Consider the following 18,028-nt stretch of genomic DNA (forward strand, 5'->3'; position numbering starts at 1 on the left):
GTTACAAAAACATTGATTTCAATGATGTCTTGCTCTGTGCAGTTGATTGCAGATTATGTCACTCCACCTCAGAAGGAGCTTTGCAGAGACCTTGATGCAAAGATTAAACCAAATATTAGGTAAAGGATGCAAATTTGTCGCTGACAGTTGTGCAGCACATAACTTCTCTCTTTTTTCATTCAAATGTTCTTTGACTAAATGAACTTGGAACTCACACCATGCTTTTATTTTTAAATACAAGTTAAAAAATGTCAAAAGATCTTGTGGAACAGGCAGGTCAAATGTTATGGATGTTTTTTGCAGTTTGTTACATTATGCAGACCTGTAGGTGTTCAATTTTAAGGACACATTTTTTCTACTTTGAACTTTTCTACACTGAATTCACTAAATTATAACTAGTTATGTGAAAACTTTTACAGATTTAAGTGATACAAAAACGATGGTAGTATATGAATGTTGAATAGAGTTATGCATCCTAGCGGGGTAGTACTTTTTATGTCACAGAATGATACATTTCCACAAATTGATGCAACTAAAATCAACAATATATTGAAACATTTTGTTTCAACTTCTGAATTATACTACGTCTGTAAGGCCTGACTCCACAGGTCGCCTGTGACTCAGTGACAAAACTGAGAGAAGTGAGGACATCTTTTGCCGTGTAGATAAATAAATGTGTTTGTCACATTTTCTTCAAATCTGTTTTGTTTTGTTTTTATTTTTGTTTTCAGTTTTTTGACTCAATGTCGGCCTCTGTCTGTTAGTATGGGCAATGCCATTAAATATCTAAAGCTGCAGATCACTCACACACCACCTGACATGGCTGAGGATCGGGTTAGTTTATGTTTGTAACAGTTACACATAAGCTTGTGGGGTTTATTGGGTGATGGGGAGAGGAAATGTCAAGCTTTGTTCAGTTCAGGGTTTTCAAATTGAACTCAAATAGCAGGAGGAAAATGTTAAGTAGGCGCAGCGCTATTTGCTTGTGATCAAAGCGGCCGGGTGTGTAAAAGTGTCGGAATTGGTTACCGGTGGGGGGCAGGTGGGGGGAGGGAGGGGATGTCCCCCTGTTCCGCTCCGTATTTCCAAAATTATTGTAACTATATATAACTTATTAGTAGCAAGGGGAAGACTGCTCGCAGTGTACATTTCCACGTACGTGTACATGTAGTTCCTCAACAGATTTTTTTTATTCTTTCCAGGCTAAGAGGAATCTTATACAGAGCATCGACAAGTTTATCAAGGAAACTCTTCTAAAAGAAGCACAAAAGAACAGAATATTTCCCTTTACGCCCTCATCTCTTTGACGCTCAATAAAGGACTGAAATTGGACTGCAAATGTTACATACTTTTGACGGAGCTCTACAGAGATTTGTGTTGAAGCGATTTAGAGGTAGTGTGGTGGAGTGGTTAGGGCGCCGACTTGAAATCCGGAGGTCGCGTTTTTAATTCCCGCTCTGACCGCGAAGCCGGATTTGTTTCTCGGTAGGCCCTAGTTCAACTCCTCGGTCATGCTTGTAAATAGCCATCTGGTCTGTTTCCCGCCAGCTGGGATTTTTAACCCTATATATTATGTTCAATTGATATATTTGTTTCTGTCAGTTTAAGTAGATGCCTGAGAACTAGCTAGGTGTAGCTAAGCGCATTGATCACTATAAACAACATTTGAACAATTTTTTTTTTCACTTTAATGTCGAAAGTAATTCGCATTCGCGCGTCAGCTAAATGTATTTTCTTGGTGTTTTGATTGGTTCATTGTATTGTCTGCGTCCTTTGTGATTGGCTAGAGTGATTACTTTGGTTTTGGTCTCACGATCTTCAGGCCCCGTCCACGCTCTGCGGGAGAAATTTGAAAACGAAGGTTTCACTCTGAAAACGTATCAAAGGTTTTCCGTCTACACTACGCCGGAAGAATTTGACAATGCTTCAATCACTGGTCATTTTGGATTTGTGTTTGAGGAAAACTCTGTTAGAGAAGTCACATGATTATCGTAACGCCATCGTTTTAGAAAATCTCTGCTTTCACAATGTTTTCCGTTCATACCAAAACGAAAAGTCGGTGTTTTGAAATTCCTCCGATTTGAAAAGCGTTTTCGAAAAACTCCGTTTTTCGTGACGGATTAGTGTGGACGGTAGGCCTAACGGTAGAAGTAAAAGCGTTTTCAAATTTCTCCGCCTTAATAATTTGCTTGTCAGGTAGCTCATTCTCAATTTTTGCGTTTTACTTTTTACTTTCTACTCTCTAGCTCCTCCTTAGTTTTGAAAATTTTGAAAGATGCCTACAATGCCGGCAAGAAATTCAGAGTGGTTGTTGTTGACTCCAGACCAAAGTTTGAAGGTAAGTTGTGCTTTTTTTCGTCGCAGTACAGCCTTAATTAACCAGTGGAAGCTAATTTTAAGCATCTTCGGCAATTCTCGGTGTTCTCCGAGAGCCTTCGGTCAAGCTTCGGACATTTCGTCTCGTGACGACTATTACGACAGGTTTTGGCGTTTCCCGCCAAATGATCCGTTCACACTCGTGGGCTCTTTCCTTATTTAAACCTAATTGTGCCTTTTCTGTGCAATTCAGCGGTATATCAAGCGAGCTTGGTCTAGTCATGGTTCGTATTTTGGCGAGTCTTGTCGAACCAAAATACCCAATGCGAAACCAAACGAACCTGATATGCCAACGACGCGTAACAAACTGATCATGAAAAGGTATGATTACGTATTAACCGCACCTAAATTCGGCCACAAATCCAGCCATACCTTGACTACGGATAGTTCCTCGTTCGCTTAGTTTGTCGTCGCGAAATCCTGGTGGGCACTTCTTACGCTCCCAGGATTTCGCGTGGGCAGTTTTTCCTCTCGAGGCTTATTTACGGTCACGCTCGACGGACTAAGGCACTAAGCGAAAAAGGGGTTACTACTCGTGGTCTAGCCATACCAAGCCAGTGAGTTGATATCGCAAGATATCACGACAGGATACATTGCTTTTGATTGGCTATTGTGAATTTGGGTACGGTAATAGGAAATTAAAATATTGTTCTGATACTCAAATTGTTAAGTTGTTTAAAATCTTTGTCTTCAACAGGTCGGGAGTGTCTACGAAGATTGGTGAAACACGGGATAAGATGTTCATATGTGTTGATCAGCGCTATTTCTTACGTCATCAAAGAGGTTGGTGTATTTGGGAACCAGGAATGTCACAGTGGCGAGAACGGTTGCCTCCCACCAATGTGACCCGGGTTCGATTCCGGCCTGGTGCCCATATGTGGGTTGAGTTTGTGGTTGGTTCTCGCCTTGCTCCGAAAATTTTTCTCCGGGTACTCCGGTTTTCTTCCCTCCACAAAAACCAACATTTTCAAATTCCAACTCGACCAGGACAAAGGAACTGCATGAAAACCAGCTAAGGCTGATGTGACTTCCTCTCTAAACATTGCAATTTATTTTTGAGTAGCTATCCGCTTTGTTGTCGTATTATTTTATCTAGCAAGATGAACAATTTGTATCAGATAGATGGCAAATGAAGCGGGTCTTGAAAGCGATTGACGAAAAACGAAAGTTTTTAAATTATCTTTTAACGTTATGTAGAGAGTCCCTTTACATTTCTTTGCGAATTAGCTGCCTCCGCGACTAAAAGGATTCCTAAACATAGCCAATAATTTCGTCTGTTTTGCACGGTTTGTGTTCATCGTATTTTTTGCTTTTCATATTTTGGAGCAATAAGATCATATGTATAGGTAATCATATGAATGCAATTTAAGGATTTACATTACGCATGATATTTGAAAATTCTCTCAAAATTGCACGAGCCTCTAGGCTAGTAAAATTTGATAGAATTTTCAAATATCACGAGTATTATAAGACGTATAAATCCTTAATTGCTTGAGCTTTCATACGATTACTCAGTTATTATATGACTGAGAAAATTGCGAACGCGCGTGCGCTAATTTACACTGCAGTACAAATTAAGAATTAACGATAAATTGGCTTGCTCTCAGTCAATCACAATGAAGTAATTTTCTCAGTCATATAATAAAGATGGAAATTGTCATGTGAGCATGTTAGCATGACATGCAATGTTAATTTTGTCTTTACCTGTTCCTTTCTAGGTATCAAAAGTGTTCCTTGGTGCCCACGCCCTGCTCGCCAATGGTTACGTCAAGTCACGTGTTGGCTCGTCCATGGTGGCTATGATGGCCCAGGCCTCTAACGTTCCGGTGTTGGTCTGTTGTGAGACGTACAAGTTCTGCGACAGAGTTCAGACTGACTCTTTTGTTTCCAACGAACTGAGTAAGAAAATAGTAAATTTACGACACTAGGCTTCCCCTTCACGAAACTTTTGGAGAAGCGGTGGTCTAAAGGTCGATACATTCGACGGGACATTTCACTGGAGCATATCTCTGTCTACTTTTTGGGTGCAGTTCATTATTTTGCCCCTGCGATATGCACCTTCATATGCACCGATGTTAACGGTTAGTGTACTGCTGGCCTGCGTATCGAGTGGTCCTCATTCAAGCCCTATTGTGTTGTGTTCTTGGGCAAGAGGGGCCTGTCTCCACCTAGGATTATAAATAGGTCCCAGAGAATTGTCGGAGCAACTTGCCCAGAAATGTTGGGAGGTAACCCTGCGAAGGATCATTATCTCATCCAGAAGTTTCTATGGAATGGGTCACTTGATCTAATCAGAAACCTTGTTGAATTCTGGTATAAGCTCAACAGAAGTTAACCCGCAAATTGAGTCCCAAGACCGAGCTCTCCTGATAATCTTATTGTCTTGTTAATTCACATCCATGTCTTATCGTAAACTTTCTAAAATTGCCTTCATTCCCAGTCTGTTAGTTTCTCTCCTGGGAAAGGAATTTTCCCTGTTACAGCGCGCAAATTTTCCACCGGCGCGTAAATACACGTCAGGCAATAGACAAGCCAGTGCTGTCGTGACGTCATAGTCTTAGACGCGATCAAGGTGAGAGATGTATTTTAAAATCCGGGACTTAACGATCTTTTCTCCAGGCGACCCAGATGACTTAGTACCGCTGACCAGAGAAAGCCCGGATGTTCTGTCTGACTGGCGTGACGTCAATTCCCTTCACTTACTGAACCTCGTGTATGACGTCACTCCACCCCATTTCGTCTCCATGGTGATTACTGAAGTAGGAATGATTCCCTGTACATCTGTGCCAGTGGTACTAAGAGTGCAGAATCCTGAGCAGCAGTAGAATATAACAATTCATCTTACATAACGTATCCCTCTCAGTTTGAACACGACTGAGCCCGCGATTTACAAGAGAAACATCGCTAAGTACCACGACACATCTTCGTGACGGCGAGCTGACGTTGCATCTGTCGGGGAGAGGTCGTACCTTCATCTCATTGGTCTATTTAAGTCGGAAACTGTTCGGGTCTTTCCTTAGGGCAATTCTCCTTGGGGACGTACTTGCTCGATTTAGCACTGAATTCGGAGGTGCTAGCTGGGTGTAATCTTGAACCTTACGTTAAAAATGTAAATTTCACACGTGTAATAGAATTACAACAAAATTATATTAACGTCTTAAATAATACATTTAAAAAACGGCACATTTGTTTATTTAAATAATAGTTCGGTTATCCCGTGAAATCAAACTTACCGTGAAATAACTGCCCTACCCATAAGAGTATCATACTAGAAACAAGATGACAGAAATGTAACGAGAGAGTAGCCGTCGAGTGATCTTGAACTACGAAAAACTCCGTTCTGTAGCTAATCAAAAATTATTATACGCACTTCAAAAAGAATATCTTGTACCCAAAGCCCGCGTCCGTCTTGATTAGCGGTCGGGAAAATACCAGATTGTTGCAACTGCAGATACCGACAGTCCGAACGTGTACGACAAGCGTGCCTTCCGTAACGTGGAAAAAAAAAACATTTCGTGGTTCCACGCTAACCAGGTGTATTTAAAAATGTAAATTTGGAAAAAAAAAAAACCGAAGAATTATCATAATTATCTACCTAAATAGGGATCTTTAGTATCCTTCTATCATGTTTCAAGTAATTGTTATTTTTTAAATTCTTTCAATGTTGAAGTAGCAAAGGGTAAAGATAGGTTTAGGCTGTTCGAGGTGACGAAGAGGACGGATTACATCACGATTCACTGAATATAAAACGTTAAATACACGTTTTATCCACTTCATGCCAATGATAAAGTTCACGGCGAACTGAAACCTCGATTTCTTGACTGGGCAGAGATCTTAGCGTACATTGCTGCGCTACCAATAAACCCTTGTGATCTTTTTGTCGTTAAGTATTTTAAACAAACTGACAGATCACAATACCTTGAAGTCCTTTGTTAAAAGTAATGAGGTCACTCTTAGCCTTAATGATAAAAAAAGTTATATTGATTTACCGCAGTCAAATTGCTCGACTTTGGTTTTCTAAGACTCCGTCCATACTACCGCCGGAGAAATTTGAAACGCAGCGTTATTTGTACGGTTAGGCCTACCGTCCACACTAATCCGTCACGAAAACGGAGCTTTACAAAAACGCTTTGCAAACCGAAGGAATTTGAAAACGCCGGCTATGCGTTTTAGTGTGGATGGAAAACAGTTTGAAAACGGAGCTTTGCGAAAACGATGACATTATGAGTTTTCCTCAAACACAATTCCAAAATGACCAGTGATTGTTGCGTTTTCAAATTCCTCCGGCGTAGTGTGGACGGAAAACATTTGAGGCGTTTTCAGAGTAAACACGCCGTAATCAAATTTCACCGGTATAGTTTGGACGGGGCCTTAAATTTCTTCTTAAGCGACAATGAGTCCTCTCGAGTTGAACCAAACAGCAACTGATCAAGGTCCACTGAAACAGAGCAAGTACTGAATGATTAAACTCAACAAGAAATCAAGATCAAGCTATCTGTGTTAGTCGCCAGCGCTACAGTGCATTCTCAAGAAAGTAGCGTTGATGTCAAAGCAGTGTACACTAATCCCTGTAAAAAAAAAAGGAAACAAAAGGGAAGAAAATTGTCATAGTAAGATTTGCCCAATCTTGGTGCGAATTTTTGTGGTAGAAATTTGAATGAAGTTGAAAGGATATGCAATTTTCCTTAACAAAATCGCGTTGAATTAAGGCAAGGTTATCAAAACACACAGAATCTGTCTTCCATTCGCTCTATGATCCCTTCAAGAATTCGACAATAATTAACGGGCTCAAGCAGATCGCACAACTCTTTATATTCCTTTTTGAGTTCTGTCAGGCTGAAATAACGAGCCTCGTGTAAGCAATCCGATAAAAGCTTGTCCAGTTTATATTCCTGCGCAATTATTATCAAGGCTAAAACTTGTTCCTTCTCGGGTTTGGATGGCTGTGGTGAAAAATCGGGGGAAAATTCGTGGATGCTCAAACGACCAGCGTAGATGGAATCAGAAGCAGCCACCAGAAAGTCCTCACACTTCTGAAGAAGAAACTCCATTTGATATTCGTCAGCAAGCTTCAACAAGAGGAAACAATTCTCGATTGTCATTGGTCTCTCAGCGAGAGAGTAAACCATCAACATCAATTCTTGAAACTCAACGCTTTTCTTGCCTGGAAGAGGGATTTCTGTTTTTGTCTTTTCAGCGAAGTTCGACGAGAACATTTTATCGAATACCGGAGACCACCATGTTAAGATCCACTGATGAACATAAAACCTTTGTTCCTCGACTACAAATATCACATCGTTTGAGGCCCATGGCTTGGAGAAATCAGTTGCGTGGAAAATGTTTTCTTTTATCATCGCATCACGGGGTAGATCCGTGAATCGTAGCAAATGATCTCCTTCGATGACTGTTTCCTGTTCCATTAAAAACCAAAATGAGCGTTGCTTCCACGATTTGATCGAGCCGGCTTTTGTTGATGTTTTGGTTCGGTTATCTAATTTGCATCCGTATTCACTTGCTCACATGTTAGCGTTTTCATTGGCTCGCGAAACAATAGCTCGCATTTTGAGCAACTTTCTTTTGTATGAAATAAACGCAATATCTTTTATCCCGGTAATAAAACAATAACTTTTATTTTGGAATTCAGCCTTGGCCGAGTACCATTACTACATGTAACGGTCTGTGAAGTATTGATTTGAATTCATATAACCCATTGTGCATGTGCGTCTGTTTTTGTGTATACCGGCACAAGGGCATAATTAATTTTGGCGTCTTCAACGTTCACTCACCAATGGGTATTTTAAAGTTCGTATTTACTGATCTTTTTTTTTTTTTCGGTTAAGTCAGATAGTCCTTTAAGCATAGTTATGCCTTAAGTCCCAGCCGTTTTAATCGACCAAGCTTTTTTTGAAGTATGTGTTCCACTCCTTTTCAGTTCAACGCGCTTCAACATCCGCGAAGTTTCCTCATTTTGAAAACCATCCCAGATGTTTGATCACATTTAAATATTTTTTAGGCAATAGTTTCGGGTTAATGACAAGCGATTCATCGTTTCTAGCCGCACAACTTGCCCGAGGTTCTGATAGCGAAGAACCGCTAATTTATTTGAAAATGTAGGCCTATTCTTTCGCTAACGTCAAAGGGTGGCCCGATGAATTGTATAACGTCTCGCGACACATCACAATAGCACGCCGATAAAAATCAAACCTGGTAGAAACGTTAACTATAGTAAGTTTCCTTTTACTCAATCGCCAGCTCTTAAGAGATTGACTAGGTTTATTTAATTTTCGCGTACCTCGTCAATCTTTCCTCGATCCCCACAAAAGTTCTCGACCGTAATATTGAATGCTCATTTTATTAAAGAAATAGAAAACATGTTCTCCGTGTTTCTATCGAGTTTTACTATAAATCTAGTAGCGTTCTATCACGTATGCCGTTCTCTGATTGCGGGCTACGCTACTCACTGTCTCTTTAAACAACGGAGTGTTTCTTTCGAGGAACTATTGGCTGATAGTTGCCCCGTGGATTTCTGTTACGCCTCGCGGAAAGGTGATGCTAAGAGAGAGAAAGAGAGACGGGGACGAGAGGGGTGGGTGGAGGGGTAGGAGCTTTCCCTGTAAATCTGTTCCTATTTTCCACATGCAACTGCTATGACATAAACAAGCCTACCGTTAAATTCCGAGAATAATCTCAGATTCCCGGGGGGGGGGGGGACTACATTCCGAGTGGCTAATTAAAGTAGGGACATTTACGTTTGAAAATCAGTCGGGTTTATAACTGCAAAATGTTGGAGAAACTTTATCTTAGCAGAGGGCTCCTCATTTCAGCAAATCGCAAAATATTATATTGGGGCGTCAGTTTGAAATCCCCCTGAACATGCCAAACTGATCGAACAGCAAGCGATATCAAACTTTATTGACAATGGAATATGCACATACCATGCAAATATCATAGTATATTAAAGTATATTTGTATATCATAGTATATTTGCACATACCGAGCAAATATCGTAGTTAATACTAACAGTAGTTTATACCCTATGCCTTGGTTGAGTACTGTCGTTAATTCGAAAGAAACCTTAAACTGCGTAAAAATCTTACGTGCCAAGGCTACAGTGATTTTTACACCTATCTACCAGACAATGACGTTTACAATGATTTTGGTTAAGTTTCTTTGTAACGGCAATTCCCAAATATAACTTCAAATACAAGAGATTATTTTCTGAGCGGCTTAATATAGAAGGGCTCTTTGCATTTTGAGCGGGCGAAGGGGGACGGATGGGGTGTAGGGCTTCAATTGCGGGGGAAGGGAAGGTGGGGTGTAGGGCGTAAATCCTGAGTGGCATATAGCATGTTGGTACTTTTACCAATTTCTGAGTTTTACGATGACTAACGGCTTCACTAAGAAGGCAACAGTTACTTTCCATAATAACTGTGAAAAAGCAAGCAAGACATTTACTGAAGGGCATTGTAGCTGCGTGGTGGAATAGCAACCACCGGCTGGGCTGCTGCATAGATCGGCTGCAATGGCAAATATCCGGCTTCAAACTGGGTATACACATTTTCTGCCTGAAAGTTCAATAAAAAGAAAAGTTATGTTTCGACAGCTTTATGTTGAGCCACGCAAATCACGGTTAGCATATGAATTGGAAAAAAAGAATACGGCCGTGAAATATAACGATTTGATTGATTGATTGATTGATTGATTGATTGATTGATTAATCATAACGATTACAATTTCCTCCGATGTGATTGTTGCATAAACTGCTGTATGTGGCTCTAATTAATCTGCAAAGTTGTAATCGGACAGTGTAATTGGACAGTTGACTATATTCGGACACCTGTAATCGGACTGTTACATCAGCCAATCATTTAGGACCTCTCCACTTAATCCACCAACCACAACATTGATTACAATCTCTATAGCAACCAATTCAAGAGACTGACTTTGTAAAATTGTGGAGGAGAAGTCTCCGCTATAACAATCACTATTAAAAGCTCATTTTCAAAGGAAAATTTTACTTTTGTGGAAAATTGTAATGGCTATGATTAATTGGTAACGGGACATCGTGTCGTCCAATTCAGTCTGTAGTCATACTCGTGATTAACAAATCGCACTCCAGCTTCGCGGTCGTCCGATTTTGTTAATCACTCGTCTGATTACAGACTGAATTGGACTCCACTCAGTCCATTACCATTATTAATCGTACCTATAACAAAATTATCGATCCTAACTGGTTCTCCGCGCGCCTATTTCTCACGTAATCGGCGTGCGTTCACGTTGGTGTCCAATTACAGTGGATACCTGTAATTTGATACCTACGTGACTCACGTCGATTACGTGCGCTTTAGTGGGTCCTTCTTAATATTTCCTACAATTAGTAAAATGTATGGGAAGCACTACTGACTTTTTCGTTGAAAAGAAGTTTCCCAAGCCTTTTTTTTAATTTCCAAATTTTTATAAATATGATTAATTAGTAATTGGACCGAGTGGAATACAATTCAGAGAGAAATCGTGCTCGTAATTTCAAATCGGCCTCGCGCTTCAAGCTAGTCCGATTTTGAAATTACTTGGGCGATTACTTCCCGAACTGTACTCCACTCGGTCCAATTACTATTACTAACTGATAGAGAATACAGTGGCCAACACAGTCAATGAGATACATCACATACCTGACTGACTTGATTCTCTTGGGGGGGCTGGTAGAGAGAATCACTGATCCAAGCAGCACAAACGGCGAGGGCAACCTCAATGGTCGAAAATATCGCAACCAATGAGCTTATTGCTACCACAGTCTTTTCCTGGTCGGTGAGTTTAAGAGCCACGTCCTTGCTGGCAAAGTTAGTGACTTCCAGATACGTACTCGCAGAGTATAGGTTAGCGACCAGTACACTGCCCACAGCCCATTTATATCGATACGCTGTTATGCCTGATACTATGACGCTTGTCATGCTCACGGAGCTCACGGCGTTAATCTGAAAAGAATTAAAATCAAGGCGACTTCAGAGTAAACCCCACGAACAAGGCCATAATATATAGATTTAGCCAAGCCCAAAAGCGGAGCTCCTGATTGACTTAACTTATCTTGGCTTGAGCCGGTGATACCTTGGCAGCGATCAACTTAAAAAAAACAGGTGACCTTTATGAGCGCTTAACTTGTGTCCGCGATACGGTCAAGGGATACTGGTCAGCGGATACCGTGTTTTGGCATGCGGCGATTGATCAGCAAACCATAACGAAGGTTAGCTGCATGACTCGGTCGACCTTTTAGCTGAAGTAAAGCCGCCATTTTGTGCGACGTCATCGTCGTAGGGTGTACGCATGTGGTGTTGTTCCTATAGTTATGGTGCTCGGCATTAAAATCTGGAAGAAAATGGTTTTGATTAAGGTGGTCTTTTACATCCACGTACAATTCTTTTTTTCCTAAAAACGTTTTCTCGAAACATGAAGATTCAACATCCCTAACCATTTGCAAAACGTATTTTGAAACGACTTTGCTCGAATTACTCCTTGATTTACGTTTAAAGCAACGAATCTGCGCGCTGGTGGCCATATTTTAACATAGCAACTCCTATAGCAACGGCTGTTTACAGTCCATAGGGACGTCCATAGGTACGTCCATTACGTAATTATTTCTCAAAATGGATTCAATTTACTAGATTTTAATTATTCTTTACAGGAAAGCTGAAGAGATGTGTACTTATAAGAATTTTGCATCATGGTCCTGAACATTGATTCCTGTACCACCTTATACGCCCCTTATACTTGGTTAAATTTTCTATGACAGGTGCGGCGTATTCCGGTATTCAATGGAAAATTTAAGTAAAACCTTTCGACACAAGCCCTACCCCCTGCGTCTGCTCCCCCCCCCCCTTGTTCGCTGGGCTAATCGGGGCTCTCTTCTGACTGGTTTAAAAAGCCCTTATTTCCTACTAATTCACTTGCCAAGTTCTCATTGGCAGTTTGTTATCGGACAGTTGAATAAGCCAATCACATTCAAAGTTGTAGTTTAAATCAACCAGTCACAACCTTGAGCAGTTTATGCCTCCTTTGGCAGCCTTTTAATGCAAATTTTCCCTTTCTTTCATAACTTGGCTATTCTTCTTTTCTCGGAAATTGTAATTTTTATGATTAACTGGTAATTGGACTTCGTGTCGTCCAATTCGGTCTGTAATCATACGAGTGATAACAAAATCGATTTGTTTATCACGAGTATGATAACAGACCGAATTGGACGACACGAAGTTCCATTACCATTACTTAATTATTTCTCAAAACGACCAAAGAGACGGATCACCAATATTTCAAACACGATATCTCCATTGAAATTCAACGGAATGTTGTCAAATTTTCCAAATTGGTGTAGGACACGATTACCTAGGTCGTAAATTTCTAAAATCGGCAATTTATCAAATGCTTTCCCTGTTATTCAGTTAAGATAGTTAATATTAGTCAATATTAGTAAACTTTTTCTAGTCAATATTAGTGAACTTTTTTAAAAAGCCCTTCAAAACACTTTTCTGAGATTTGTCCCCTGGAAAACTTGCTTATGGTCAGGATGAACTTAATTCCATGCTTCTCGAACCGTTCATTAATATGTTATCGTATTTATAATGAACACCACTTTTAAACACTTATTGTACTATTGTGGCATGTGACCTGGAAAAGCTCATAATTGAAATTAGAGTGCGAAGTCCTTTAACGTGGCACCAAAACTGTCCCATAAAGTTTTTTTTTTTTTTTTTTTTTTTTTTCAGAAAATACCTCTTTGAAGTTAGAAGGCCACCTTTCCCTGAGGTTTTCTGAGCATTTTTTCTTTTTAGTTTTGGAAAACTTACTTCTTTCCGCTGCCCCATATCAATGCAATATTGCAATGAGCGATGATGACAAGGGTATTCAGTCGTTTTTGCTTGGCCATATTCTTCATTTTGTACTTTATTATTATTATTACTTCGTTTACTTTCATACGATCAACTTCGATTTTGGTTTCCTTTCAGCTATAATATATAGATTTATCCAAGCCTAAAAGCGCAGCTCCTAATTAAAATAAATTAACCTGGCTTAAGCCTGCAATCTCATTGAAAACCAGTATCTGATCAGCGGTCAATTTAAAAAAATAAGTAACCTTCATTAGGCCTAAACCTGAGCCCACGATATGGTCACGTGATACTAGTCAGCGGATACCTTGTTAATTGACCATAGCATGGATGCTCAATATCAAATTTATCCAATATGAAAGCTGCATGCCTTGGTCGACCTGCTAATGGGAATTTAAGAATACCACGACGGCAACGGCAACGGCAACGGCAACGTCGCTGAACAAAAGAATTAATGAGCAGTAGAATGGCTGTGCACGTGCGTTATAATTCTCGGTACATTTCTTTGCCGTCCTCTGCAAAACAGCAAGGCGAAATGACTAAATTTTGCGCTGTCTGGAGAACATGAACCACGACGGTTAATGTCTTTCGAGTATCGCGAGATTCGTGGGTAAAATATAAATTCATTTTTTTAACCGACGTTGTCCTCGGCGTCGTCGTCGGGGTTTCTTAAACTCCATATTAGCTGGAGTATGGCCGCTATATTGCATGACGTCGTGTTCGTCGAAGGTCTCAAGCAACCGTGATCCATACCGCTAGCCATGTTGACCATAAAAAAGAGTTGTATGGTTTTCTTGTTCTATGCATGCGCGTGGTTCTGTTCCTATAGTTATGGGGCTCCGCTTAGCGGCCCAGCTCCGCTATTATTTTACACAAAATAATCACTACGCAACAGACAGAGCACATAATGAACCATTAGGTTTATTTTCCATGTTTTGGCCGAGTGCCAGAGTACAGTAAATAAGTTGCCAGAAAAACTGGTTGTTTTTGTATCTCGAGAAAAGAGCGATATTTCGAGATATTAAAGTAGATAAAACATTTGTACCGTTTTATGTATGCGAGTGAATCAGGATTTTCAATTTCTGCCTTACCAAAGTCGAGGAGGGACTTGCCTTGTTGACCAAAATCGATCCCATCAAACCAGCTGGTAACACCTTGGACCAAAACAAAACAAAACAAAACAAAAAAAAATCGAAGTGATAAAAATAGAATATAAAATAATAATTGTCTAAATGAGTTAGTGCTTGCTTAAAGGTCTCCCCACGCGCTGGGCGCCTCTTTTCTTTGAGGCACAGGTTTCATTTTGCTTACTATTCCGTACAAGGTCGAACCTCGGTACTGCAGTTTTGTTATTTCGCCGTGGTTCGTTATCATTATTGAGTTTTAATCGTCACCCTACAGTATAGCGTTAGTACACACTACAGTTAACGTACGCAAAGTTGAAAAGTCTACTGATTATTGTAAGCCGAATGTTTTTTGTCTACTTTGAGGGTCGTTTATCAGTCTCCGAAGTCTTCGGTCTGCGCGTGTACTAAGCCTGCTCGACATGCACGAGAATTTAAGCACGAAACGAGTCGAGAATCGATATCCTGAACGGTCAGACAACGTTTATTTATGTAAGGCTTGGGTGAGATTAATTTTTTTATGCCCAAACCCAGTTTCCCCTAAAAGGGAGGTTAACCAAACCACAACGGCAACGAGGAAGCCACCAAACATAACGTTTAATGAGCAGAACGATGGCTGTGCACGAGCGTTATAAATTTTTGTAGATTTCATAGCCGTCTTCTGCACAACAACAACGTGAAATGCTGAGTTCTATGCATTTTGAAGAACGTGATCCACAATGGCTAATTTTTCGTATTTACTTCTGGAATTGATCGCTGGCGTTACATCTTTAGTTTGAGTAGGGTTTTAGAATGCTCGGCAAACTGGTCCTAACTGAATAGTTCTAGATTATTGCGAATTTCAAAGGTAAGAGATAAATTTATGTTTCTCCAGCCGTCGTCCTAGGCCTTGGCGTCGCCGTCGTCATTGCTTGAGCTCCCCAATGTTGCTATTAGGCCGCAGTCAAGCGTTACTACGACGTGATATACATTTCACTTCCTCGTCGGCAGTTATCCATAGTGAAGGCAAGGTTTGTTTACACAAGTAATTCTACTATAGACACGTTCTGACTAATCTCAACTTGCTATGTTTCAAGCGAGAACATTTAATTTAATAAACTAGGTGCAATTTGTGATGAATATATTTAGCATTTCTTTTCCTCTTTCTTCTCTATGGCCTGCGTGCTCACGTTGCTTCAAGCGAAAAAGATGTCAGGTTTAATTTCCGTGTTAACTGCGTACAAAAACTCAGGGAAGTAGAAATAGCTACCTTCTCCTCTAACACAAAGATAAACAATAAATTGTGCGTGATGGATCACTCTTTCCATTGCTGTTAAACGTGGACTGCTTAGAATTATAAACACGCAGAGATGACCTGTAACCATTTGTTCGTTATGAGGAATGCCCAATCCAGTTTACACGAAGAATTCTACTAACGTTAATCGAGACCTAATTATAAGCGTCCTAGCACAGTCTCTTTTAAGATAACATTAAGACAACGCTGAACGAGGGACAAGAGCCCGACCTTCACATCTTAGTGTACTTACGAGAGCAGCTATCCAACATGGCGCAAACAAGTAGCTGGTGTATATCAAGGGGACTTCATACCTATCCGCCATGCCAAGCACAAAAAAGATGGTGCTCATGATAATCTGAGCGATCGAGATGACTCTCAACAATTGCTTGTTATGCTCCATTTTAAAGCTCGGCGAGGTGAAAGAAATATAGCTACAGAACTCTATTTAAAGTAAATTCAAATCGAACCCTATAACACGGGTCTACTCAATATTGCGTGTTTGCCTGATTAAGCTGTTCCGGGGGGGGGGGGGGTAGGGTATGTAAAGCTCTGGAGCAGCTTTCTTCTAAAATGAGTCATACATCTTCCTGTACATTGGATTTGGGTTGCCTTCTGGTCTGCGCATGCATTCACCCTGAGAACGTACGAAAACACCGCCAAACTGATCATATGCAATACGCTGTCAATACGATTCGCGATTTCGAGGTGTTTAAATCAGGATTTAGAAAGCCTTGTGGCACACCCCTACGGAACACTCCAACAATACCTCTCTCCCCGGAAACATAAACAAACGATACGTGACGTGACAACGGAAGAATTTCGCATACGAAAATGATGTCGTCTGTTTAATATGAGTCGCCAAAACCTCAGTTTGATTCGTCAGTCCGATTTACAGAATACCATTTAGTGGACGAAAACATCAAAATTCTACTTGAAATAAAAAGAAAAGAAGAAGATAGAATAACTACCAAAAACGCAACATGATCACCATGTAAATAACCTGTCAAGAACTTTTCTGGTTTCTCTTTACATGTCTTTATCAGTTGTCATAAGTTACGCGTACCAAAAATTATCTAATAATGAAGTGTATTATCGTTTGTCTCATGATGTAGTCACTTGAGATGTAGATCGCGACGTTTCGACTGCTTACTGCTAGTCTTCTTCAGGCGATAAGGTCGACTGATTGCACGGTATCATTTATATCACAAAGGTCGGCTGTGATTGGTGCATTTCGATCCTCCTATTGTTCCATTGTTCCGGCCAGTAGCTGTTCCCTCAGTGGTCTGCTGTTGTACCGTTCTCCTGTTGTTGTGTTTCTTGATCGTGGGTATCCATGCTTCAGGAATTTCAATTCCACTATCCCTGTTGATGTTATTAGGGTGAAGTCTTATGTGAATAGCTTCCTTGACCCTACGTGTGTACCAGTGAGGATCTCGATCAATAAACTTGACCTCATTCCAGATAGGATAGTGGCCGGTCTCGTGGGTGTGTTCAGAAACGGCGGAGGTCTGGGTACGGGCGAGTCGTTTATCACTGTCGCGTTCTTTGATCCTCTCCTGTATAGATCTCCCTGTTTCCCCGATGTAGACTTTGCCGCACTCACAGGGAATCCTGTAGACAACACCATCTTGTTTAGCCGGGTTGACGGTGTCCTTTGGTCGCACTAAGTGTGACCAAAGTGTCGTGTCGGACTTAAAGACGGTGCGAATGCCTTGTTGTTCTAGGCAGCGGCGGAGAGACTCGGAAACTCCTTGGACATAAGGTAAAACGGCGGTGGATTTAAATTCCGCGACAGGCTCTCTTCTTGGGGTTGTTCGTGCCTTTGTGATCTTCTGTACAAAAGAGGAGGGATATCCGTTAGAAACAAGTACAGATGACAGATGTTTCTTCTCTCCAGCGATTACTGATGGTTTGGTCACGAGACGTTTAGCCCGGTCGTACAGACACTTCACAATACCGCGCTTTAGTGACTGAGGGTGGTGTGAATCATACGCTAGGTACTGGTCAGTATGTGTTGGTTTCCTGTAGACACTGGTGGTAAGGCGGCCATCAGGTTCTCTGTAAACTGACGTGTCGAGAAAGGCGATCTTGCTGTTGTTCTCGATCTCCATGGTGAAACGGATTGATGGTTGTTGACTGTTCAGGTGCTGCAGGAAGACATCAACTCTATCCCGATCCGCGATGGTGAAAGTATCATCTACGTAGCGTTTCCAGATCTTAGGCTTGCAAGGTGCGGACTCTATTGCTTGTTCTTCAAATATCTCCATGTAGAGATTAGCAATAACTGCGGATACAGGGCTCCCCATGGCTGCGCCGTCTCGTTGTTCGTAAATCGATCCGTTGTACTGGAAGTACGTAGATCTTAATACGAAATCCAA

At 40.9% G+C, this 18,028-nt stretch overlaps 3 protein-coding genes across 3 annotated transcripts; 1 reads left to right on the forward strand and 2 right to left on the reverse strand.

Moving 5' to 3' along the window:
- On the forward strand, positions 1-5,559 carry LOC149105671 (translation initiation factor eIF2B subunit delta-like). Its single transcript, XM_089271842.1, has 7 exons — positions 1-119; positions 732-834; positions 1,203-1,262; positions 2,197-2,338; positions 3,074-3,159; positions 4,095-4,275; positions 4,996-5,559. Exons 1-7 carry the CDS (start codon positions 22-24, stop codon positions 5,199-5,201), a joined length of 876 nt encoding a protein of 291 aa, XP_089127968.1. The 5' UTR covers positions 1-21; the 3' UTR covers positions 5,202-5,559.
- A 1,397-nt stretch (positions 5,560-6,956) lies between these two features.
- Positions 6,957-7,965, reverse strand: LOC149105672 (BTB and MATH domain-containing protein 38-like). The gene has a single exon (XM_089271835.1). The coding sequence runs from the start codon at positions 7,794-7,796 to the stop codon at positions 7,095-7,097; it is 702 nt and encodes a 233-aa protein (XP_089127961.1). The 5' UTR covers positions 7,797-7,965; the 3' UTR covers positions 6,957-7,094.
- Positions 7,966-9,271: 1,306 nt separating this feature from the next.
- Positions 9,272-16,141, reverse strand: LOC149105673 (uncharacterized). Its single transcript, XM_089271837.1, has 4 exons — positions 15,901-16,141; positions 14,342-14,404; positions 11,046-11,348; positions 9,272-9,941 (listed from the first exon to the last, which is right to left on the reverse strand). Exons 1-4 carry the CDS (start codon positions 16,048-16,050, stop codon positions 9,828-9,830), a joined length of 630 nt encoding a protein of 209 aa, XP_089127963.1. The 5' UTR covers positions 16,051-16,141; the 3' UTR covers positions 9,272-9,827.
- Positions 16,142-18,028: the final 1,887 nt, after the last annotated feature.

Source organism: Orbicella faveolata, unplaced genomic scaffold (assembly GCF_042242905.1).
Source record: "Orbicella faveolata isolate gen_17 unplaced genomic scaffold, um_ofav_v1 contig_34, whole genome shotgun sequence".
NCBI lineage: Eukaryota > Metazoa > Cnidaria > Anthozoa > Scleractinia > Merulinidae > Orbicella > Orbicella faveolata.

What these genes read in the sequence shown, in the direction of transcription:
- LOC149105671 (XM_089271842.1), top strand. Translation starts at nt 22, where the DNA reads ATGATGTCTTGCTCTGTGCAGTTGATTGCAGATTATGTCACTCCACCT. An exon ending in AAGATTAAACCAAATATTAG is followed by an intron (nt 120 to 731) that starts GTAAAGGATGCA and finishes TTTTGTTTTCAG; the next exon opens with TTTTTTGACTCAATGTCGGC. An exon ending in CTGACATGGCTGAGGATCGG is followed by an intron (nt 835 to 1,202) that starts GTTAGTTTATGT and finishes TATTCTTTCCAG; the next exon opens with GCTAAGAGGAATCTTATACA.
- LOC149105672 (XM_089271835.1), bottom strand. Translation starts at nt 7,796, where the DNA reads ATGGAACAGGAAACAGTCATCGAAGGAGATCATTTGCTACGATTCACG.
- LOC149105673 (XM_089271837.1), bottom strand. Translation starts at nt 16,050, where the DNA reads ATGGAGCATAACAAGCAATTGTTGAGAGTCATCTCGATCGCTCAGATT. An exon ending in CAAGTCCCTCCTCGACTTTG is followed by an intron (nt 11,349 to 14,341) that starts GTAAGGCAGAAA and finishes AATTCTTTTCAG; the next exon opens with ATTAACGCCGTGAGCTCCGT. An exon ending in AAGAGAATCAAGTCAGTCAG is followed by an intron (nt 9,942 to 11,045) that starts GTATGTGATGTA and finishes TTGAACTTTCAG; the next exon opens with GCAGAAAATGTGTATACCCA.